This window comes from Lutjanus erythropterus, chromosome 6 (assembly GCF_056507025.1).
Source record: "Lutjanus erythropterus isolate fLutEry1 chromosome 6, fLutEry1.hap2, whole genome shotgun sequence".
In the NCBI taxonomy this organism is placed as follows: Eukaryota; Metazoa; Chordata; class Actinopteri; order Lutjaniformes; family Lutjanidae; genus Lutjanus; species Lutjanus erythropterus.
In genome coordinates, this window is record NC_139322.1 from 13975782 (window position 1) to 13999668 (window position 23887).

The 23887-nt window shown below is 40.6% G+C and overlaps 1 protein-coding gene across 2 annotated transcripts in view; it reads left to right on the top strand.

Annotated features, from left to right (window-relative positions):
* LOC146324996 (cadherin-4-like) overlaps positions 1-21172 on the top strand; it is a 311937-nt gene extending 290765 nt beyond the window's left edge. For both annotated transcript variants that reach the window (XM_084720702.1, XM_084720701.1), the window contains 6 exons: positions 4693-4835; positions 12467-12706; positions 13661-13897; positions 15716-15855; positions 15945-16109; positions 19620-21172. In XM_084720702.1, the coding sequence (XP_084576828.1) occupies positions 4693-4835; positions 12467-12706; positions 13661-13897; positions 15716-15855; positions 15945-16109; positions 19620-19826 (1132 nt within the window). In that variant the 3' untranslated portion in view covers positions 19827-21172. The remainder of the gene's footprint in view (positions 1-4692; positions 4836-12466; positions 12707-13660; positions 13898-15715; positions 15856-15944; positions 16110-19619) is intronic.
* The last annotated feature ends 2715 nt before the right edge of the window (positions 21173-23887 follow it).

The following is a 23887-nucleotide window of genomic DNA, read 5'->3' on the forward strand; positions in this document are numbered from 1 at the left end:
CTTTACACACCACTTCCATAAAACGTATCTTCTCTAGACTGTTACGCAAGGACACTAATCACAGCTGTTCCCTCTGTCTTTTCATTTCCCATTATTCTGGAGAAATAGAAATTCAGGGACTCATTCTTACCAATCAGCTAAAATCCTGCACAGCGTTTGCATCAGCCTATTAAACTTTCATTTTCAAACTTTTATCCTGCAGAAATGATCTCAGTATGCAGACCTCGCAACCCCATCAATCAAATAGTTAGCTGACACTGTCTGTTCGCATGGGGGAGACATTTAGATATGACACCACGGTTTGTGTTACATATAATTTATGGAGTGTGTCTTTGCATATGACAAAGAGCTGTATGTCTTCCTAAATTAATGATGCAGATACATAAAGAGTAAAAAGACAGGGAGAAGATTTAGAGGGAGCCGTAAAAGTTGAAAGTAAGGTGAAAAAAAACCTGAGGGACAGAGGAGGGAGGGAGAGGGGAGTTGAGGACGGTGAGTTGACTCCAGGTCAAGGTTTGAACTTGACAGGTGCTTATCAAAGGAGGGACAGACTGACAGTGTCCCCTGTTGACGGTGCGGAGGAGGCAATGTGGACAGGAGGAGGGCGGGAAAGGGAGAGAATGAGGCATCATGCATCACCTGTCAGACACCCGACCAGTAAGGTCAAGACATGGGACTGGAGACACTGGCATAAATGATTACCCAAACCGCCTTGGCTAAGCTTGAGACATGCATTTTTCATCCTCAGGGTCGGGGTTTGAAAAATAAATGTCATACCTCTCCCTGCTGCTTGCTAAGATCACTAACCTGCCAGCCCTAATCATACATCCAGCTATGCTCACACACCAACCAACTCCCAAATGAGACAAACCTTCAGGTGGAGGAGAGCTCGGCAAAGCATTGGCAATAAGACACAGGAATGGAGAGTAAAACTTTCACACAAAATATAACATTTATTCTAAAATAGCACTAGCGTAAACAAGAACTGTTTACCTTTCCAAGAGGACAAAAAATTGGCAGAGCACTTCATTAAAAAGTTAGCGATGGGGACTGCCAATTGCCCACAGTAATGTTGTTGACAGTTGGGACTTGTAAACAAAAACACTGTGGGCGCTTTCACAATCATCATTCTAATGGCCAGAGTGGCCCTATCATTTACTGAGCGCTATCAGGAAAAGTGAAGTGAAAATGACTGTTTAAAGCCAGCCGCATTCTGCCCTTAACTTATCTGGAGTTTTCCTTTAGAACAGAACTAATAATGCAGAGGATTGTCTATTCAGTGTGTTGGAAATTAGCTTGGCTGCAAAGACTGTTCATTCAGAACTTCATTTGCTTCATGTAAGGTTTATTACATCTGCACTGAGGTGCTGTTTAGGAGACTTAATTAAAGTGTGGTGGTGGACGCAGCACTCTGCTTTGTGAACAAACCTTTGTGTTATGGCTTTTATCATCAGAGAGCACACAGCGACTCTTACTATCATGCAGTTTGGCCGGTAAAGAATAGGTTCTGGTGGTATTTTATAGCCCATTATGGAAGGAAAAACTCCATAAAAAACATTGTTTTTGTCTGTTCCCGACTGGGTCAGTTAGTGCAAATTACAAAAAAACAAATATTCTTACTTCCACTGTTACGACCACACAGATAATTTTGGTTATATTTACCCAGGCTTTGAAATATCTGTGTAAGATTTATTTGCTTCCACCCCAACACACTGGAGGCAAATGGTGTTTCTTTTGTGTTAATCAGATTTAAAGGAATAATATGGCCTTTGGGGGAAATGTGTTAGCATTTTCTTTATGAAAGATGTCAGACTCTTGTCTATATGCAAAATGTGACACTGGAGCCAATAGACAGTTTCAGTAAGCTTAGCATAAAGACTTGAATGAAGGGGACGCAGCTACCGCGGCATTTTCAAGAGGTAAAAAGAAAAATAATAGCACCAGCAACTCTAAAGGTATTTGATCAACATGTTGTGTCTTTGGTGGTTTTTTGGCTGGTTTTACAAGGAGTTATGTGCGGATTACAGTTTGTCAGCTATGCCATGCTGGTCATTTACACCAGCCTCCAGTCTTAATGCTAAGCTAATCAGTTGCTAACTCTAGCTTCATATTTAGCATACATATATGAGAGTTGTGCCAACCTTCTGTTCTAAAGAGCCTTCCACACCAAGAACAATAAATAGAACAATAACAATCTGAGCGTCCACACTGTGGAACAATTGTTTTATAAACAGTGGCACACTCGGATGTGTCGAACCAGAAGGATATGGGATCAAGAAATTATTCAAAGACCAGAAGAGTTAGGAAAAGTTGAAATTAAAAGTGGCAGTGGTAGAAGTTGTCATCTTTTGATGATGAATTATGTTCATGAAAATAAAGAACTCCAACGCACCGTCTTTTAAAACAATTAAAATGCCTTTATTGCCACAGTAAAGTCATGTTACACCTTAAAATAAACAAACCCTGACACATTTCAGCGTCAAGCCTTCATCAGGGAGTTTGACTCCCTGGGTTTTTGATGAAGCATTAATGCGTTGGAGTTTTTTTTAAGGTCTAACGTGACCATGTTGTGACAATAAAGGCATTTTAATTGTTTTAAAAGAGAGTGCCTTGGAGTTTTTTGTGATTTCTGTGTAACAAGTATCCTTATCCAAAGAACACCTTAAACAAATTCAATTTGAGTCCAGGAAGTGCATATTTTTACAATTTTACTCATACTTTCAAATCATTCACCATCAATTTGGCAATCGCCAAAGAGGACATCAGTAAGGACCAAATAAATTTCAGAGACCCAGCAGCACCTGGGATCATTTGGCAGTATGTCTCACATAAAATGTTTTTTTTGTGTGTGTAATTTGCAGCCTAATGTTACATTATACAAGCAGTTAATTAGTAAGTTGTATATCACAATATTTTAAGGATTTTAAATGGCTGTCAGTGTTTTTCTCATTCAGCAAATTGCCCTGAAAGTGATGCCAATGATACTGTTATAGTTATCGTTCTCAGTTTGGACAGACCTTAACTGTTGGCAAGAAAGTTATAAACAGATTCGCTAAAAAGTAAACTATTAATTCAATAAATTAACCAGAACAGATCATCTAATTTCCTTCTGCTCAGTAAAAAGTGCACCAGTTTGTCTGCCTTCCACTGGAAAGACACAAAGAAAAATTTTTCTCTCAGCCTGGACAGAGAGAGTCAGTTTGGCATGGCAAAGCCAACAGAGATGTTGGACACAGAAGAGCAGTAGGTATCAAGTCGGTCTTAATGAGGATATTAAAACCAGATCATACAGCCATGCTGCTACTTCCGAATGTCACCTCTCCCTGCCCCTTCTTTCGCCTCCCACCCATTCCTGATCATTTCCCTCACTCTTTTATCCCACTCTCCCACTGCGATGGGCTCACTGTAGTCCTAGTGGTGATTTCACAGTCCGCCAGTTAGTGGCTGTGGGCTTGGCTAGCCTGTGTGAAACCGTCAAGAGTGTGGGAATGTCATCTCTGTGATCCCTTTCCCCGCACTGCGCTACGCCTGGGATCATGCCCACTGCCTGCTGGGAAAATCCCACCTCCCTCACTGCAGGAGAGAGATTATACTCTCTGTCCACCTCCCCTCCACACCGCCACCCACCCCTCCAGGCTTTCATTCTCCACCATGTAAAGAGAAATGAACATGTGGTATTTAATGTCTATAAAAAGTGGGCTGCACACTGACAGTAAGTACATTGCAATTCAATAAATATAAAAGCAAGGGTTGAGGTCAAATCCATTTCATTTTGGATGGATTTAAAAGCTGAAAGTGTATATCACATAACAACGTGGCCTTCTTGCCCAACCTGACATTCAGTAAATGAAATCGGATTGATGTAGAAACCTTGTTGTGTAAGCCCAAAGTGTCACATGTCCACATGCAAAAGTCAGATCGCCCCCAAGAGAGGTGGCAGTTGATGAACTCCGGTATCACACAGGGAATGAGATGAGGATGAGAAGATACAGATGGGGATAAGGAAATGCATGAATACAAAACCAAAGCAAGATGAGGTGAGGCGGCACGGGTCAAAAGAGATCAGATAGAACTGAAAATGTGGAACGAGTCGAACACCACAAAAGCCAGAGAAACAAGAACAGTTAGATCAGAGCGAGATTGGGATGCAATCCTGTAGATGATCCTCTGTTCTTTTCCCCCTGCCCTTTATCCCAGGGTAGTGTCACCACCTGCTACCACAACCACTTCCCTGTTTGGCGATCAGTCCCGAGATCCTATCATCCTGCCTCCACCCTATGCACCGCTTCCCCATATACACACACAGGAACATTTGCAAACATACAAGCAGTAAAGCATGCATGTATATAAAGCTGTCAGGCAGTTTAGCCTTCCCCAGCATAAGCAAACACTTCCTAGAATAAGTGCATGCAATACACACACACAGGCAGCTGCAGCAGTGCTTAACTAGGGAGGTAATTGACTTCAATGCCTGGTACACAGGAGTGAAAAATGAGGTGAAATTGACTGTAGGCTGCAGGCTCTGGAGGAGAAGTCAATGAAGAATTAAACTGTGTGAAGGTCAGGCTGTTGTGGTTGTGTGTGTGTGCAGGCAAACTGTGTATGCACAGACACAAGAGAAAACTCAAGTGTTTATAAACATGGAAACGCTGGTGCTAACTTCTCCATCGATCATTCCTTGTGTGTCTTTAGGTATTCAAAACTGAACGACCCTGCAGACTGGTTGTCCATCAACAGAACCAATGGACAGATCATAACCACAGCGATGCTCGACCGGGAGTCTGTCTATGTCAAAAACAACATATATGAAGCCACATTCCTGGCAACAGACAATGGTAAGAGTTGCTTTTAATGTGCATATTTATTCAGTTTTCTATTTGAAGTCAAAGTGATCAAAGTCGCTGCTTACTATTTACCATTTTTTATCCTTTCTATTTATATCCTCACTCCTACATTTTTTAGCATAGTTAACTGTGTTCCTGCACAGTTTATTTTTCAGCCACTAACACAGTTAAAGGTCCAGCATGTAAAATTTAGAGGAATTTATTTGGCAAAAATTGAATACTCAAAAGCATACTTTCATTAGCGTATAATCACCTAAAAGTAAGAATTGTTGTGATTTCCTTCCCTCAGAATGAGTCATTTATATCTACAGAACGCACGGCTTCTCTTCCATGGAGTTCGTCATGTTGGACTGACATGTTTCAACAGTATGGACAAACCAATCACTGGGTCTAGATGCTGCCTTTGATATTTTTCATGGGTTTCGCAGCCACTAGAGGTTCTCCTGCAGCAGTGATGCTGAAAATAATTTGATTCACACTGGGAAGAAAATGCACTTTTGAGCCATTATCATTTTCAGTTATGGAGATACTGACATACTACTTTCTCCGTTGTGAATCCATTCACAACTGAAAGTGACACATGATTTACAGCGAAATGGTGGCCGATCATTTAGCAGATTTCTCTGCAGTAGTTTTTAAAATCCAGTACTTCTGTTTTTTTTTGGATTTGTTAAGACAGCATAATATACACCTTAACAGAGCAGATATCAACAGACTAATTTGTAAATGCCTATTAGTCTGAAACCTCTCAGTTCATTTTCCATTTCCAAAGGGTTTGCACAGACCAAAATGCCTCTGGACACAATTGGATAGACCTACAACAAATCAGAGCAAGGAAAGAGGTGGAAAATAGGCAATGCAGTAACAGAATCTTGATTTTTTTTTTTTCTTTTTTTAACATTGTTGTCTTAGTTTTGTGAACCCAGTGCGTTGTGATGACTGAGACTGTATCAGGTCCACACCATATTGAATAAATGGTTGTGATTGGCCTGACAGGAGCCAGGACGGGTGGAGATCTCTTTGATAGGAAGGTTGGACAGACATCTTCCAGAGCACATGAAACATGAGTTCACACATCCATCTAGTTCCCAGGCTACAAACATCCTGGAAAGCACCCTGAAACGTGTTGTCAGTCATTCTAAAGGCAGTTTCGTTGCTTCTTGCTGACATTGTGTCTCTTATGACTGGAGGGTCTCCTGTTGAAGCCTCAAAACCAGCTGCAGACATGTGAGTTGGATGAGTAATTGAGTGACTGCCACCCCTCCTAAATAGTGTCCTTGAGCAAGACACTGACACACTGTTGATTCTGATGCAGCTGATAAATTCTTGGAATGTAGAGAATTTGATCACTGTTAAAAAAAAAAAGAGGTAAATACAGGTCAGAGGGAAAAATGTCAAAAATGTTGTTTGACTGTTTGATGAAAATGAAGACATTTGTGTGGATTTGGGGGGATATAAAGACAGAAAAGCTCTGCAGCAGTCAAGTGCAGTGCAGCTGGGTTAGAGTTAGAGAAAATCCTGGATTCACACAACTGGTCACACTCTTGATCCTCTCCTCCTTCTTATCTTCTATCCATGACTGCCTTCCTCTCCATCCCTTTCTCCCAATGTGGCATATATATTTGTTCTGCCTCAAGTTTAACTGAGCACAAACTCAATCACAGCAAACAAATAAGTTCCCTCTCTCTCAAGTGGAAGTGAGTGCTTTTTCTCAAGTTAAAAGGGAATGCTTTTCTCCCCTCCCAAATTGCCTTATCTGTGACGTGCAGAGTGCTGGTGTGTTTACCTTAAGTCGAGCTGGCTTTGAAACATTGGTGTATTTATAGGTGTGAGCATGTGTGAAGAAAGCGCTCATTTGAAACACATTTATGTGAGCGCGTGTGTGTGTTTTTCTGTGCATTTTCTTTTCGCGATGATTGACAGTGTCAGACACCATGACGTGTAACCCGCTGTGCTGATGGGAAGGAAGAGGCAACAGGATTAGAGGTTGACTCGCTCCTCTTGTTTGGACCTCGCAAACATCTCATTTACGCCCTTCTTTTCTTTCCCTGTTATTTCCTGGACTGTTTTATCATTCCGATACGTTACCTATTTCCTCGAAGAACCTATGGGCAACTGTTGTTTCTCCCCCTGGCCTCTGTAAAGTGCATAGTTTAGACATGTTTGGCTGATATTGGAGCTGTGACTAGTCCTTAAAGAATGTATGCATGTTTATGTTTGTACATCAATCTGGCTATTTGGGTGTTGCTGGAGTGCCAGCCATCAAAACGTGAGAGGGATTATGGTAAGAAGCACTATGAGACAGTAAGGATAGTAGGATGAGACATGGCGAGGTGATGACAGCAGGGCAAGAAGTACACTTGTATTTCTACCATATTTTCATGCCGCTTCCCCCTGACACAATCTGACTGCCTCAGAACCCACTGACACACACCTTTGGTTTTGTTTGTGTGTTTGCGTGCTCTTCAAAGAACATATGGTCGGCTTGCTACAAGTCTTTTCACCGCGCCTCACATCTCTGAGCCACCATCAAAAAAAGGAGTTAATACAAATCCTTTTGAGGAATTTACACAAACATAATTATTTATTTAGCTGGTTAAAACCCACATAATTCTCCTATCAGCTGTGGCAAGCTGCTTCCACATGTCCCCCATACATGGCTGGGATTAACAAACCAGCAGAATGGGAAAGCCTCAGTGTGTTTGTGTGTGTGCGTGTGTGTGTGCGCATGTGTGTTTAAAAACCACACGTGTTTATATTTCAGTGTTAAATTTGCATCTATTACTGCACATTAAGTATGTATGCGAATATCATATGCGCAAGAAGCCACTTATGCTAAAATTGTAGGATAATGTTTAAATATTGACAATCAAATAAAATGTTCCCTAAAATAGCTTGTAAATGTTTTTAAAGCTTTTAGAAAGCATTAAAAATTAACATTATTATATAACCTAGTTATTACAGCTTGATTCTTAATTGATGATGTAAACATAATATAGAATATGATCTAATTATAGTCAAAGTAAGGGATAATGTCCATGGAGTCCACTGTTTCCTGACTGTGGACACCTTGAAGGACATTATCCCACTTATTATACCATGGTCGCTGGCAAAAGAAAAAAAATATGACCATTAATTTATATTTTCGTTTTGCAAATAACATCAAAAGTTTTTCACAAGTCTCTGTTTCCCTGGAAACAGTTGAGGGTTTGACTTGCTGGAACAATCATTACTATCCCATAAGGTTCTCATGCAATGTAAGCGTTGTTCGCTACTTCAGTAAATAGGACAAACCTTAGATATTTATTAGTCCACTCTGCCCCTGGGTCAGCTGTGAGCCAGAAAGCTAAGGTTATGCTAACAAGATTCATAGTCAATAACACTGCTTACAGTTGACAAACAGGATATATAATTATGTCTAGCAGAGAAGACCTACTAGCTCTCCAGCCATGTCATTGTCCCCAAATCAATGCCACGATTTTTACAAATAAAGGACACACAGAGGGCCATGTGTGCGATACGTGTGCAATACCAACCATAGCCTGAAGTAGCAGGTTGAGTGGCAAACGGGCTGTTTGAAGATCACTTGATCATCATCACATGGTGCAAAATATCAGTGAAAAAAAGTGTAGAGGGGCAGTGTACTTCTTGAAGCCCATGTGTCACAGTCACCATCCTGTGGATATCAGAGAATGAGGCACTTAACTCTCCCAGTGTTGCAATACATTTACGTTAAGTAGAGGTTTTGACTGCTTCCCTGTTGCTGTGTTACTCATTTCAGGGCATTCATTTACAAAGGTGAACATTTTCGCTATGACTACTTAATAGGTTTCCATTATTGGCAGTCAGTGGACACCCTGCAGCCAATCAGAATCAAGTATTCACCTAGACTACTACTTACAATAGTAATGTGTCCTCAGAATCTGTAGAATGAGAAGAATGCTCAAGAATACAGACTTTACACTTTAAGAAATGCCTGGCAAAGTGCAGCTTTCTGAAGGTATAGTGAAAAAGTACTACCATTGTACTTATATTTGCTGCTGTTATTCATTTATTATTCTATTTATGTAAATTGTCCAAACAAGTGGATTCACTTGTCTATTAATCTCTTGACTATAAGACCTTAAACTTGGTCTATGAGGTCAGCACGGCCCAGTTTGGAAAAGCAGCAGCCTGTAATTCATGCTGCTGGCTTACTTTGCTGCTGTGGGTTGCATAGAACATCCGTATGGACAAATTCTCTTGCATCTCTTGGATTTTTACAACATAATTTAAAATGAATTGTGTGAGTTTCTCTCAAGGAAGACAAAGACCACACAGGGAGGATGCATAAAAGACAGAAATATCTCAGTAACTGCAGGCTAGATTTCTGAGAAATTTTGTGCAGACTTTTGTTCTAGCTTTCTTCTAGTTCAGATTTTTTTTAAAAAGTTGAATTGTATGAAGTAGGTATCCATTCAGTGTATTGCCTATAGTACATGGTGCTCAGTACATCCCCAGTTTGGAGAAGCAACAGTGCACCTTTTTTGTCAGACAGCCTTTTCTAACGAGAAACCATTATTATATTAGGCAAATATCCCTCTGTCCAAATCAACCAGATTCCTTTGGCAAAAACAGTAATTTTACCTCATAGAATACAAGAGTTACCGTCACCTTGATCTGTTAGTTTGCTCATGTTATTGTGTGACCTCTGCACTTTACATGGGTTTGTTCAAACTCACCAAAGTCAATAACACAACTAACAGATCAAGCAATTCCCCTGTTTTATGAGTTAAAATGTTTTTGCCAAAGGAGGCTGGTGGCTTTGGAGAGAGCGGCTTATATAACAGCGTTTCCAGTCGGAAAAGGCTGTCTGATGGGAAGGTAAAGTGTTGAAAATATTCTAAATATAGCACACACTGAAACTAATGTTGATTTTTTTTTAAGTTGGCCTTTTTTTAGGTGGATAAAATACATTTTGGTGCTGATGCTGTCCACATATCTACATTGCTTAGCTTCCTGCACTGGTCCTCCTGCTGCTTCACCAAATTGGGGGCCACATCCATCACAGACTACTTGATGAGGCTTCAATAACTCAATCACTTGAATATACTGCAATAATCTACAATATGAATTGTAATGTTACAGTCAGACAGAGCTCAGACTGTCAACAGTCTCACACTGTGTCTCACTCTTCTTGTGGCAAATGTCTTGCTCTGTTGCCATGTTTAATTGGCAGATCTGTCAGCTTTGCATAAATCTTTGTAAATTACATCGCCCTTATCTCGTCCCAGAGATGGGCCCTGGGGTCGCTTGATTCCATCCAATGGCTCAGCCAGTGGGGCATGGCAGGGAAATGACTCGTAATTGGAGGCAGCTAAGGGTCGTCACCCCCTGACACACACTCAATAAACAGCCCTGAGCTTCATACTGCTAAGCGCTCTTTTTTTCCTCCAGATTTCTCTGTGCCACATTTTTATACCACACATACACATTCATGCATTCTTCTCCCCGCTCTGCTATCTCGCTCTCTGATTGTTTAAAGTGTCTATTCTTTACTCCCAATTCTCTATAAATGCTGTTGCTGATGGTCTGTTGCTCTGTTCAATCAATGCAAAGAATTCTTGTGTCTGCAGATGTGGTGTGTGTCTGTGTGCATCAGTGCATGTTATTACAGTCCAGGGCTGACAGTATTATAGTGAACCACCACCTGCAATGGCTGCCTACAGTAACATCAGATCACATTTCTCCAATTGTCTGAACAATTTCCACAGACTTACAACCTGGACTTAGCTGAAACATTGGTGTAGCAGGGGGCTTCAGAGCCATCATTTTACTTTTTATTTTTCTAAGCAGATAACTGTGGGGGCTGGACTTTGAAATTAAATAAATCAAACTTATTTGGGCCTAATTAGCGTTTTCTTTTGCAATATTTTCAATTTCTAAAAATTAATGTTATTTTATTACCATATATCAGGGTGATAACTAGACACTTAACTAAATGCTCACCAAGGAGGCAATTTGCTGAGGACTTATGATTAAAATTATGCAATTGCACCATTATTGTGCATGTGACATGTGTAGCTACTTGTGGTAAGAGCAAATGCAATTTAACACTACAGGTCACAGAATTCTGGGCCGGCAAAACAAGCTATTCTTGTTTCAATACTGACTGGCCTTTTTCCATCATTCTGTGAGCAACCATGATCTGATTTTCTTTATGTCTTGATTGTCCGAAAAGCAAAAGTTAAAGGAGTTGGTTACCTCACTGAGAAGTTGGAGGTGTGCAGCCTGTCTTCTGCAGCTCCTTCTTGTCCCACTATTCCCTGCAATATTTCGAAACTGATCCACTGTCAGAAAATGGGGAAAATGACTGTTGTCTCTATTTGTAGACGCTTTTTTGAAGAATGATAGCGGTGAGTGCTAAGCTGACTGACAAACACATTGCATTTCCCGTGACTACATCATGATAAAAGTCAGCTCATGTTATACCACTTAAATGCTTTTAATATAAAGCTGCACCAGTATGTTTGGTTTGCATTAGCAGTAATTTCATAAAACATGTTTTTCAGGGAATATTGAAACACACACCAAGTTAGTGATGCTGCATATATAAAAATATTCAATTACTTTCATCAGTGCTCATTCTGTGGGCCAGATGAGAAGCTTTTGTGTGCCAATGTGTTTAATGCAGGTTTAATACAATTGGTCCATTAACTTCAACCCAGCCAGAGGAGAGCAAAAATATATATTTGGTTAAATCTGATACATTTCCATCAGAATAATGGAGTTAATGAATTTATATTGTCTATGCTAAATAAATACATTATCCAACGAGCTGCTATAGTCTGAAAGTTTTCACTGTTTTTCCTTTACTGTACTCGTTCTGGTAACAATAAGGACTTTTGAAATCTTCCTCAGGGTCATGGAAAGTTGAGTAAATCATTTTTCAAGGGTGCTTGATTATGTGTCAGCAGGGAGTAAGTGCGTATATAAGCATTCATTGGAGATAACTTCACCCATGAGCGTATAGGCATACTGTATCTGCATTTGCAAGTGTCTCTAAGTGATTGTGTATGTGAGAGTGGAGGACTGCGTGCACCACAATGAGAATGCCCCGTTCACCTTTCAGAAATGCATTGTTAATATTTCAGGCAGAAGTGCCTTTATCTTCAGAATCATAGATGGCTCTCCTCGCACTGCGTAAATACACACAGACAAGGACTTGTTTGATTGTGTTACAGTCATCGTTATTGTACCTAAGCCCTCTCCAGGCGATTGGATGTGCTGTGCCTGCATCTGGATCGACTCTGATGGGTTTGATTTGACTGTGAGGCTAAAAGAGGAGCTGGAAAGCATAACTGTCAGAAGTATTTTTGTCAAGGCCAGAAATTCTCCTCCAGCTCTACAGCACCCCTACCTCTAACATCACCATTGTGAATAAACAATGTTCCTTTCACCTCTTCTCTTTCCTTTTTTATCTTGATTTTTATTCCCTTTCATTATTTGCCTTGCCCTCTGCCGGGCCTCAGCTCCTGTCCCTCTTCCCTCTCAATCGTCCCTGTCACTGCACACATCTTCTCTTGTCATCTTTTCCTCCCGTCATGACGCTGTTTTCTCTCTATCCCCCTCTGTGCTCCCAGGCTCTCCTGCAGCCAGCGGCACAGGCACGCTGCAGATCTATCTGATAGATATTAATGACAACCCCCCAGCACTCATACCCAAGGAGTCTCAGATCTGTGAGCGGATGAACAGAAATGTCAACGGCGTCAACATCACTGCCGCGGATGCCGACACAGACCCCAACGCCGGACCCTTTGTCTTTGAGCTGCCCAACTTTCCCACAAGCATCAGACGCAACTGGACGATTTCTCGGATCAGTGGTGAGGAGGTGTCAGTACTAGAAAATATGCTATAAAAATGGATGGTATTAAAGTGACACTGTGCGAATGTGATGTAAAACATACACATAAATATGTAGAAGTACACAGCTCAGTTATTACCCATCTTTATTTCTCCATCTTTCTCCATCATCTTTCTCCAAAATCTCAGCAGAGCTTCTGTCTTCCTCAGGTGTATTGTACTTTGCATTAAACCATGGTTTTGCAAACTTAACTTTAAAGAGACATTTTTGACATTGTAGACTTTTTTTTATTTTGGATTTGGTATCCATAGCTCGACTCAAGACTAGCCAACGGCAAAAGTCAGAAGAAAAGGCACCAAGCCACAGACGTAGACTATTACACACATTTTAGTTCTCGAAACAATGAAACTTTCTTTTTATTTGGTGTACAGGCTAGATACTTTTACAACTGGAGAATGTAAGAATCACTTTATGACTACAATAATGATGAATGAAAAAAATATTTTTTGTCAAAGCCACAGGGAACCACTGGAGAGGGACAAAGGAGCTCTGTGTGGCTCCGGAGCTGCAGGTTGCTGACCCCTGCGTGTTACTGAAAAAAAATTAAATATGGACGTAGTACAGTGTAGTTATTCAATATTATCCTTAGTGAACTTTTAGTGGAATAGCATTATGATGTTATGATTATATTTTCAGGTTTTTCTTTTGTTTTACATGAGTGAAAACTTACGTAATAGTGGGATGCTGTGCATTGTTTTAAAATGCAAATGCAAATTCAAATTCAAATCATTCACTTCTGCTGTCTGCAGTGTGCTCTCTCAGTTCTGGACCAATTTAAAAACTTGTTGTCTCCATCAGTCATTTAGACACAAAAACGTTACAGAAGTTATCTTTTAGTAGAGAGTTTTATACTAATAAATGCGATGATTGCTTATATCTGGTAACTTTTCTCTTTCTCCTTCACTCTACACAGGTGATTACGCCCGTCTAGGGCTGAGGTACCAGGTATATTTAGAGCCAGGGGTGTATGAAGTCCCTATAATCGTGTCGGACTCGGGGAACCCTCCGTTGTCCAACAGGTCGACCATCAAAGTGAAAGTGTGTCCTTGTGATGAACACGGAGACTGCACCACTCTCGGGGCCGTGGCAGCCGCTGGCCTCGGAACTGGAGCCATCATCTCCATCCTCATCTGCATCATCATACTACTCAGTGAGTATCAGCTGTTCATATCGCATCCACCCACTGACAGCTCGCTGCTCTCTGACGTGTCGAACACCCACGCACATCTATACGATGCAGAAAGTTCAAGCTGCAAGTGATTGGCTTTGATTTGACTTTCTGTCAAAAAAGTGCAGTTCTGGGCACAGTCATTAAACATTCACCAGGGTGTGATACAACAACATGAACAGTAGTTTGTATAATGGATTAATGCCTCGACTGCTGGAATCCTCTCCAGCATCTCTTGACAAGGAGGTTTCTGTCTTCTTTTCCTGGTAGGGTAAATATCTGCTGCTATCTGTCTTGCCAGTGATTCATGCCGCTGGCTCACTTTGTTGCAGTGGGTTGCATAGTTCATACATATAAACAAGTCCTATAGACAAATTCACCCGCAGCTGTAGGAGTTTTCCAACACATTTTAAATGCTACATTGTGTTTGAATGTTCTATCCTTTTCAGTATTTAACTTATTTTTATGCTTATTTATCTGAGTAGAGTACAGGGAAGATATACAAAAGACAGCAAAGCTACAAAAACTAACTTTAAATGTTATGAATAGGAAGTTAGGAGCAGTAAAAGAGGCAGACAGCATCAAGCTGAAATATCTGCATTGTGAATTGCCATGAAATTTCAAACTGATGTTCATGGTCGTCAGAGGATAAATCCTACTGATGTAGGTAATCATCTGACCTTTCTTCTTGCACTCAGGTTTTAAGTGAAATATCTCATCAACTCTAAAATAATCTAGTGCTATCTTTAGGTCAAATGATTTGTTCAGAAATGTTGTTGTTGACTGTCTACTCTGTTATTTGCAAGTGATCAAATTTGTTTTTTTTTTGACCAGACATCACCAACCTATCTGCATTGGTTGCTGTGGTAACAGTGTAGCCATCAGTAACTACAGACACTGGTGACGCTGCTTTCCAACACAGAAGCATGAGAAATGGAGATACATTATCTCACTTTCCAGACAGCGGTGCTGTTAAATCGCAGTGCAGAACTCCTCCATACCACTCTGCTAGTAATGGCGTGGATTCTGCTCAGCCTCTCTGATGCGCTTCCATCACTCTGGATTTGACATTGTTGGTGTTTGTTGCATTGCCAGTGGTGCAAAACATACTTTGAAATCTAGCTTGAGCATCCAGAGCATATTGACTGAGACAAATCTGTAGAAATTCAATCGGAATTGCGTTTCAAACCACCTCCAAGTGGGGCCTAGATCCAATTTGGTCTGAAATACCTGCAATATTAATGACATCACCTTCAGCCTCAGCTTTACTTGGTATTTTGTGGTAATTGGCATGTGATCATGCTAACATGCTGAACTAAGTGATTAACATGATACCTGCTGAGAATTAATTGGATTTGTCAGTTGCCATTTGCAAATGTACCATTAAGATAGCTGGTTGTTGAGTCTCATATCCAGGATGCCAGATACAGACATTTTGAGTTGATAAAGCATCCAAAGTAAAGCAAAATGAAAATACAATGTCTCTGCGGATAAGGGTACTGAGAACAGAGTTCTGGTGGTTTGTGGGTGATAATTATTTTTGTCTAGCTTTGTTTTTGGGAAAATCCTGCATAGTTTATCATTAAGATCAGGACATAAGCATTGTCACTGTAAGCATGTTTGCATACTGACTTTAGGTTTTAGCAGAAAGTGCCGTTGTCCCAAGGTACAGAGCCACTGTAGACTCTTATTCTTGTTAATAATAAGGATAAAAGTACACACTGACCGTCTGTTTTTTGATGCAGATTATTTGCAATGTAAATCTAAAGGTTTATCATGGTCATGCGTCTGTCGCTGCAGGCATGGTGCTGTTGTTTGTGGTGTGGATCAAGCGCAGAGAGAAGGAGAGGCAGACCAAGCAGCTGCTTATTGACCCTGAAGATGATGTCAGAGACAACATCCTCAAATACGATGAAGAGGGAGGAGGAGAAGAGGACCAGGTGAGATCCTGAGAGACATACAGTACACCCATACACACACGCTTTCTGTGTACACCTGCTTACATGTGTATACCCCCGGGGCTGTGCAGGACTACGACCTGAGCCAGCTGCAGCAGCCTGACTCCTTGGAGCACATCATCAGCAAGCCGCCCGGCGTCCGCAGAGTGGACGAACGTCCCATCATCCCCGAGTCCCAGTACCCAATCAGACCTGTCGTGCCACACCCCGGAGACATCGGGGACTTCATCCACGAGGTGAGTTTACACTCAGACATCTCGCATGCACAAGAGCTGAACCGGCATTAGATTGTTTCTCCCACAGTGAGGCGGCCTCTCACTTTCACTTTCCATCGATCTGACATTTAATGTGATTACTCACTTCTGGATGCTGTTCAATATGTAAACTCTCCAGTATGGTGATGGAAACAACACAGAGTTTTGTTTTGCTTTGCAGCTGCTCTCACCGTGCCAGCTACACACACACACACTCTGTCTCACACACAACTCCAGCATTGGCACACTGATGCGAGAAAATGCTGATTGACAGACTCGTGACAACACGTTCACACTCGAGAGGTGTTGGCAGCTGTTCAGCTTTGATCCACCCAGCCTTGACTCTCTCTCTCTCTCTCTCTCTCTCTCTTTCCCTCTCTCTTTCTCTCCCTCTCTCTCTCTCTCTCTCTCTCTCTCTCTCTCTCTCTCACTCTGTCTCTCGCCCGCTCACACATGTACTCACCTGATCTCGCTCCAGCAGTCTGGTAAAACACAAACACAGCAAACACATGGTGTTCCTGCCACGCACTGTACCCCTGGGGGTTGAGGCTTTTTAGGTTTCTATCTGCAGCATCTCTCTGTATTCCAGTGAAGTGGATGAAGTCCATCCTTCTCACCTGCCTCACCTTCAGGTCAATGTGCCTCATTTGTCATTCTGAGAAACAAGGTCTGAGCAGGTCTGAGTGCCAACAGAAAACATACAGATGTTCTCACATCTTATTCATGAAATAGTAACAAAATATTGATGAACAGGGTTTGATCACACATAAATCGAATTCAGAAACAAGAATTGGCCAGTGCATCCCATTATATATGTATTTTTATACATGAAACACCCTAATTTATTCAGCCATACTGCTGCACTCAGATCTTGATCTCAGTGAGACTACCTGATTAAATAAGAGTTAGAATAATTTAGGCCAGCTGAGCTTCACTGTAGGACCTTGCCCATATGAAACCTGTAGCGTTTCATCAACCCTTTGTGCTGCACATCTCCTTAAAGATATACATTGTCCAGGTTTTAAGTACGGTATGTGTACTATTTATTCAAAATTCACCCAAAGTAGCTTATTGATTAAATTCCAGAAGTGTGTAGTGACAAAAAGTATATATGCTATAGTATGGGTATAGTACAGACTTTGATATCATGCATTCCCAATAGTTTTCCATGTGCAGTGCCATGTATCCTTAATTTAATTGCATACAGCATATATTTACAAATACAAGTATTTTACTTTTATACCACTAAATTTAGCAGTAGTTACTGGTAGCATATTGAGGTTTTCCATACAAATATTAGCTTAAACTTACTAACTTATTAGCAATATGTTTTCCAAGCGGCCACTGTCAGCCCATCAAACAGTAGGTGTTGATCTGTTGTTACAATTTCCTTTTTAAACAGAAAAATACATCCGTACACCTTCTGAATTTAAATTTAGCCCTTTTTACACAAAGATTGTGCAATGCTGCTGCAATGGAGGCTCATCACTTCATCAACTTTGTTTTTATACATTGAATCAAACAACGTCGCCATCAAGCCACCCCCACTTTGTGATTTCAGCATGCCGGCATAACAGAATCAAAAGAGGTGTGATGTAACATAACAGCACGCTGGTCAACAAGTGATTCTGCTCATCGGCTCTTTTCTAATCACACACAGAGCTGATAACCTCATGAATTTATAACGCGAAGCTTTTTGTGGGCGCCTGCCTTTCTGTCTGCTTCGTGTATACAGCACTGTGTCAGCATTGGAGAAATACGAAGGTAATTAAAAAAAAAAAAAACAGTCACAGACAATATTGAACGTGTAACTCAACAGCATTGTGTCCCGTCCTGCTGGCTCATGCTTTTACACAGACATCGATTTGGATCTCTTTGTACCTCCTCTGGCCGATCAAAGGCAGGACTAAGATGACCTCCCATCCTGCCACTGTAAGTTTTATACAGACAGCGAGGCGGAGTAAAGGTGCCATCGTCCCTCCTTGAACAGGCTGTATTTCTTTTATCAAAGTAAGACAAGTTTATTCGCCTTGTTCGGATCACAGAATGCATTTCCTTCAAACTCAACAGAAAAAACAAATCTTGGTTCATCTTTCCAGTATTCCAACAATCACCAAGCCTGATTTCATCGAAATAAATCTTTAATTCATAATGTTAGATGTGAAATAATATTCTGGCTCTACATGCTATTTCCCTCTCACTTGTCCTCCAGTTGAATAAGAGTCTGTCACTGAGCAGCAGCTCTCACTCTGCAGCTCTCACTCTGCCATGACCATTAAATCAGCACAATAAAATAATAAAAAATCAGCCCAAATATTGCCCCAAAAAACAACCACAATGGACAGTCGCCAGGATTTAGACTATATTCCATAGATTAGTAGAAGAGATAAAAAAATAAAACTGTTCTACTTGGAGGAGTGCTGAGGATGAATTAAGCAGTCTCACAGCCTGAGGGAAGTACACTGTGAAAGGCACCATTCTTTAAAATTAGTACAAATTTACACATAAAGGTCAGTTCAACCATCGTGAAGTGTACTGCACTGCCTGTGGAAACAGTTGTATTAAGTCTTCTGTGGCTCTGATGCGATGATTGAGATGATGTCACATTGATGTCATCAGGGATTTTCTTCAGCCTGCGTTCATCGACAACAAATTTATAACAAAAAGTCTGCATTAAAAACACGTGGAATTGAGTTTGAAACACAGAGGCTTTTACCATGAAGAGAGTGTATAAGTAAAAGATGCTTTTGGTTGCATCATGTGAAATGTAGGATCCAGCATTTTTAGAGCATGACCCATAGTCAGGATATCTGAGCCTCTGCTGTTCAGTTTGTAGAATATAGTGGCATGAAGTGGTGAGCTTGCAGATTGCAATTAGTTTGCCTCACCTTTCCCTTCCAAGCATGTAGGAGAAATGGCAGTGGACATGAAACTCATGAAAACACGAAGGACTCTATCTACAAGCCTGATTCCAAAAAAGTTTGTTTGCTGTGTAAAAACACAAATAAATAAATAGAGAATGCAATTATTTGCAGATCCTTTCCAATTAATGTACATAAAGCAAAACAATTCAATTTAAGACTCTACCATGCAAAGCAAAAGACATTTTTTCAAAAACATCTGGAAATCCAGATGAAATTCTCTGGGCCCAACTGACACAAAGTGAACCAGTGTGCCAAGTTTGGGTGGAAAAGGAATCACAGATAGTAGATATAAAGGGCTCAATATTCTCAGGTGGTTCCACACTAATGAAAACATACTTATGAATATAATATTCAGTTTCTGACATATTCTGCCAAAAAATCCCACTAAATCCTACACACTGGACCTTTCAATGTGACTCTTGTGGGTGTAAAACTAATTCACTGGAGTTGACTTCCATCAACTTTTTTTCTTTTCCATCACTGATCAACCTGTCTTTTTTTTATCGCATTCTCCACTGCAGGCATGTGAGTACTGACCGCTCTCTTTCCTCCTCTCTGTCCTGTTCAGGGTCTGCGAGCGGCAGACAACGACCCCACAGCTCCTCCGTATGACTCCCTGCTGGTGTTTGACTATGAGGGCAGCGGCTCCACCGCCGGCTCCGTCAGCTCCCTCAACTCCTCCAGCACGGGGGACCAGGACTATGACTACCTCAACGACTGGGGGCCCCGCTTCAAGAAGCTGGCCGACATGTACGGAGGAGGGGATGACAATTAAACCTGCCCAGTCACACATGCACACACACACACACCCCCTCGTCCTGTCAGCTGGCCTGCCATGCTCTGCCCCTCTAACACATGGGGCTATTACACCCTTATTGAACACACGTTAACAATGACATGTTCACACTGACCAACTGACTGACCAACCAACCAACCAATCAAATTACCCACCACAGAGGACCGGTGCCGTGAGTCAGTTTCGGGTGCTCTTCTCAACCGTCTCCTGCTCTAAGCCTGTCTAAGACTGAAACTGAAGCTCTGAATTTGCAGGCTTCTCATAGTTTGTACTTTCAAACTCTTCTGCTTTTGTTTCATTTTAGGTTTTTATGCTAGATGTTTAGTTTTCAGTAGTCAGATTTTGTTTTTCCTTTAGTTCCTGTAGCTTTTTTTGTCCCCCACTCCCCTCCGATTCGAGCCGTTCTCTATTCCTGAGGGTTTTCACTTTTCCCTCGCTGTCAGCCCCCGCCTGCCTCTCTGCAGAAGCTTTAGGTTGAGCAGCTTGCTTTGTCTGAGGGGAACAAAAGGAAAAAAAAAGAAGAACACAGATATGAAAGTCCTTCTTGCACGGAGGGCCCTGGTTTATTCTTTCTTGAACTTGAATTACTTAGAACAGAAGCACTGTTGTTTAAAAAGTGCCTTCAGTGGTGCGTATTTTAGCAGACTCCCGCTAACTCAGGATTGGTTGCCATTTTCTGGGCTCACGTGCCCCCATATGACCCCTGACCCTTTAACTCAGACCTTCCCATGTCATTTCTATCGTCCTGCAGGGGCTGTGGTAGCTGCAGGGGATGTCAGTGCTGGTTTCAGAGGAGCATTGACTGGCTTACGAGGGCGCTTTATGTAGACGTACTGTACATAGGCCTACAGTGTGTCTCTAAGTTATGGACAAATCATTAACTCTTCAAGTCAGGCATATCTGTGCTCCTAGATCACAGCCAACTTGAATGTGATTGCTGAAATCACAAAAAACACATTATGGGACTGTCTTAGAGAAGAAATGCATCGCGTGTCTTTGTTTATCGTGGCTTCAATAGCAGCTGTGTTTGTTTTGAGCTCTCAGTATTTGCACCGAAAACTTGATAAGGCTTGTTACTAAATTGTGAAGATTGACAAGTCACGTGTTTAATGTATATGAAGTACAAATGAGGGTTATTTAAGGAGACTTTGCCTTTAAGATCATTTAAGGATTGCATGTTTATCCCTTCACCCAAAGGTAATTAACATGGCACCAGTTATTGTGTGGTAAATGTGTCAAAGAGAATTATATAAACTGTAAAATCATGAGGGAATAGAAAATACAAGATTGCTTCAAATAGCTTTGATAGCATTGTATTCAGAGTTGTGAGCCCCATTCTGAGTCCCTTTTTCTCTTATTTTTTTTTTTCCTTTTGTTGATTCACTGTTTTTCTCAGCAAACTTTTAATATACAAACTTTGGTGCTGGTCCCTGTCACAGAAACTGGGGGAACTGAGCCTCAGCCAGGGATTTAGCGCCGTCACAATCTGTCTCTCTTCAGGCAGCGTTTCATTCATCTGAAATTTTCTCCTGAAATTTTTGGCTGCAAGTTCAAGAGGTTTTGAAGAAAGAAGTTAGAGGAAGGGAAAGTCTGTTATGAAGTTCTGCACTTTATCAAAGCGGACTGGCAAAACTAAAGCTTCAGTAATAGCGCTATAAAAGGACAGACAGTTTGAAAGACAGTTTTGTTGTGACTTAATGAAAAAGCAGCGCTACCCATGGGCTTTTGTAATCATATTTCAGCCCCCCCAGAACTGCATGTAGAGAAGTGGGGAAAAAAGAGCTTTAGTCTTTGTATTAAATTATTTAAATATGCAAAACATTTCACAGAGGGGCCAGGGAGATGCTGGTGAATGATAGAAAGGTTTAATCATTCCTTATCTTCTGAGTGCCCATTGAAATATTCCTCAGTTGTAGCCTGTTTCAACTTGATGTGGACTGACCAGATTTCCTATTAATTATGAATATGATGAATGCTAGGAGGAAATCTCAGAAATGACAATGTCCCTCAGACGATGTGATGAGAAAGGTCCTCCATTCCTCCCTTTTTCTCCTGCTGCTTTTCAACTGTTCCCCACCTGCGCACAAATGGAAATAAAAAATTATAACTACATTTAAGAGTGGACGGAAACAGAATCGTATTGCTGCCACAACAGAAAAAGAAAAACACAACAGTATAACATTATAACACGAAACACTTATTGTTATAACAAGATGTTTTTTTCATGTTATTTTCATTTTATTACAAAAGAGCTGCAACAATTAATCAGCTATTAATCAATTATAAAATTAAACACCTATTTTCATAATAGATAACTCAATTTGAGTAATTTTAATCTAATTCCAGCTTCTTGAATGCCAATATTTTCTGGTTTCTTTACTCTTCTTTGACAGTAAACTGAATATCTTTGGGTTGTGGGCAAAACAAGACATTTGAGGACATCATCTAAGGCTTTGGGAAACACTGATCAAGTTTTTTAATTTTCTGGCATTTTATAGACCAAACAATAATCAATTAATCATGAGAATGATCAACAGATTCCACAGACAATTATCATGTTATAAAAGGAAACTTTTCTTGTAACAACAGTACAATATTTATCTTGTTATAACAAGATACGTTTCATGTTATAACGTGATAACATATTATTATAGCTTAACATTTTATGTTATAACACGTTAACATACTATTATAGTGTGTAATTATAACATATAAAATTGAATATAATATTAATGGTAAAATTATTTAGCCTAATATAATGTTTAATGTTTCCTGTGTTGTGCACAAATGCAAATTTAAATTGATAACTGATAATTGATTATTGACTTTTAAATGTACTTTGTCGCTCTTCACACTCAAACTTCAAGTAGCTATCCTAAACTTATTCTGGGGCGCGCGCTTTTACACACACATCATCCTTATCACCAAAATTTGATCTAATGCTAATAATCCCCATTTTACTAATTGTGTCTGTAATCTGATTACATCTATTTATCTGTAAATTTAGTGGAATACAGTTACAATACATGTAATCCATTACTCCCCAAGCCTGGTTATACATGAAACTCTGCACATTATGATGTTTTTTTTCCCCTGGTGTGGCAGGAATATGCTGCTGTAGATGTAAAGGACAAGATATAAATGGAAAATATTGCCTGTCAGTTCAAGTATTCATCATCCCATAACAAAGAAATATGGACGAGAGTTTGATGTGACTATAAACACGGGAAGGAAGGTCATAGTATCATTAATAAGGTTAACAGGGTAAGAATCTCTTCATTTACATTACATAGATAAATGGGTGCACATTGCACCTTGCAGTGTAGAAGCTGCCAGCCGGGAGTGGAAACATCGGACATGAGAAAAGGAGTAGTTTCCACAGCTTGCTGCTGGATGAGGTCTTTTCTATCAGATTGCTCCTCAGTCTGCAGAATATCTTCACAAAATAAACACAGCTGTTACTTTCTGCAAGTGATTATTTCTGACATATAAATGTTGTATATACAGAACATTTTTATACATTTGGTAACATGATTTATCTGTTTCTGTGTGCTTTTTCTTTCACTCCAGTTTTGTTACAAATGAATACCTGGCAATGTATATTTCACCACAAAAAGCCATGTGCATTTAAAGAGAATCTGTGTGATTCTGTACGAGCTTACAGCCATACTCATGTAGCTGTTCGAGTTTAGCATCATCACGGTGAAAACGGTTCCAACACTTCAATGTGTACAGTCTCTACTAGCACACACTCACTCCTCTAGGCCTTACTGTATATATGTGAGTGTTGTATATTAAATGAGCCCTTTCAGCATTGTTCTTATTCAGCTGCAGGGCGCCGACATTACCGAAGGCCATCCAGCGTTCACAGAATAAAGACATGCTTCATGAAATGCTCATTCTCTCTCTTATCACACCAGATTCAGGGCCAAACATAGCAGGAGGCCCACCACACACACAAACACACACATCACACAGGTAACTGACCTTTATAACTGTGTCATACATACACACGCACACACACATACATGACACAATGC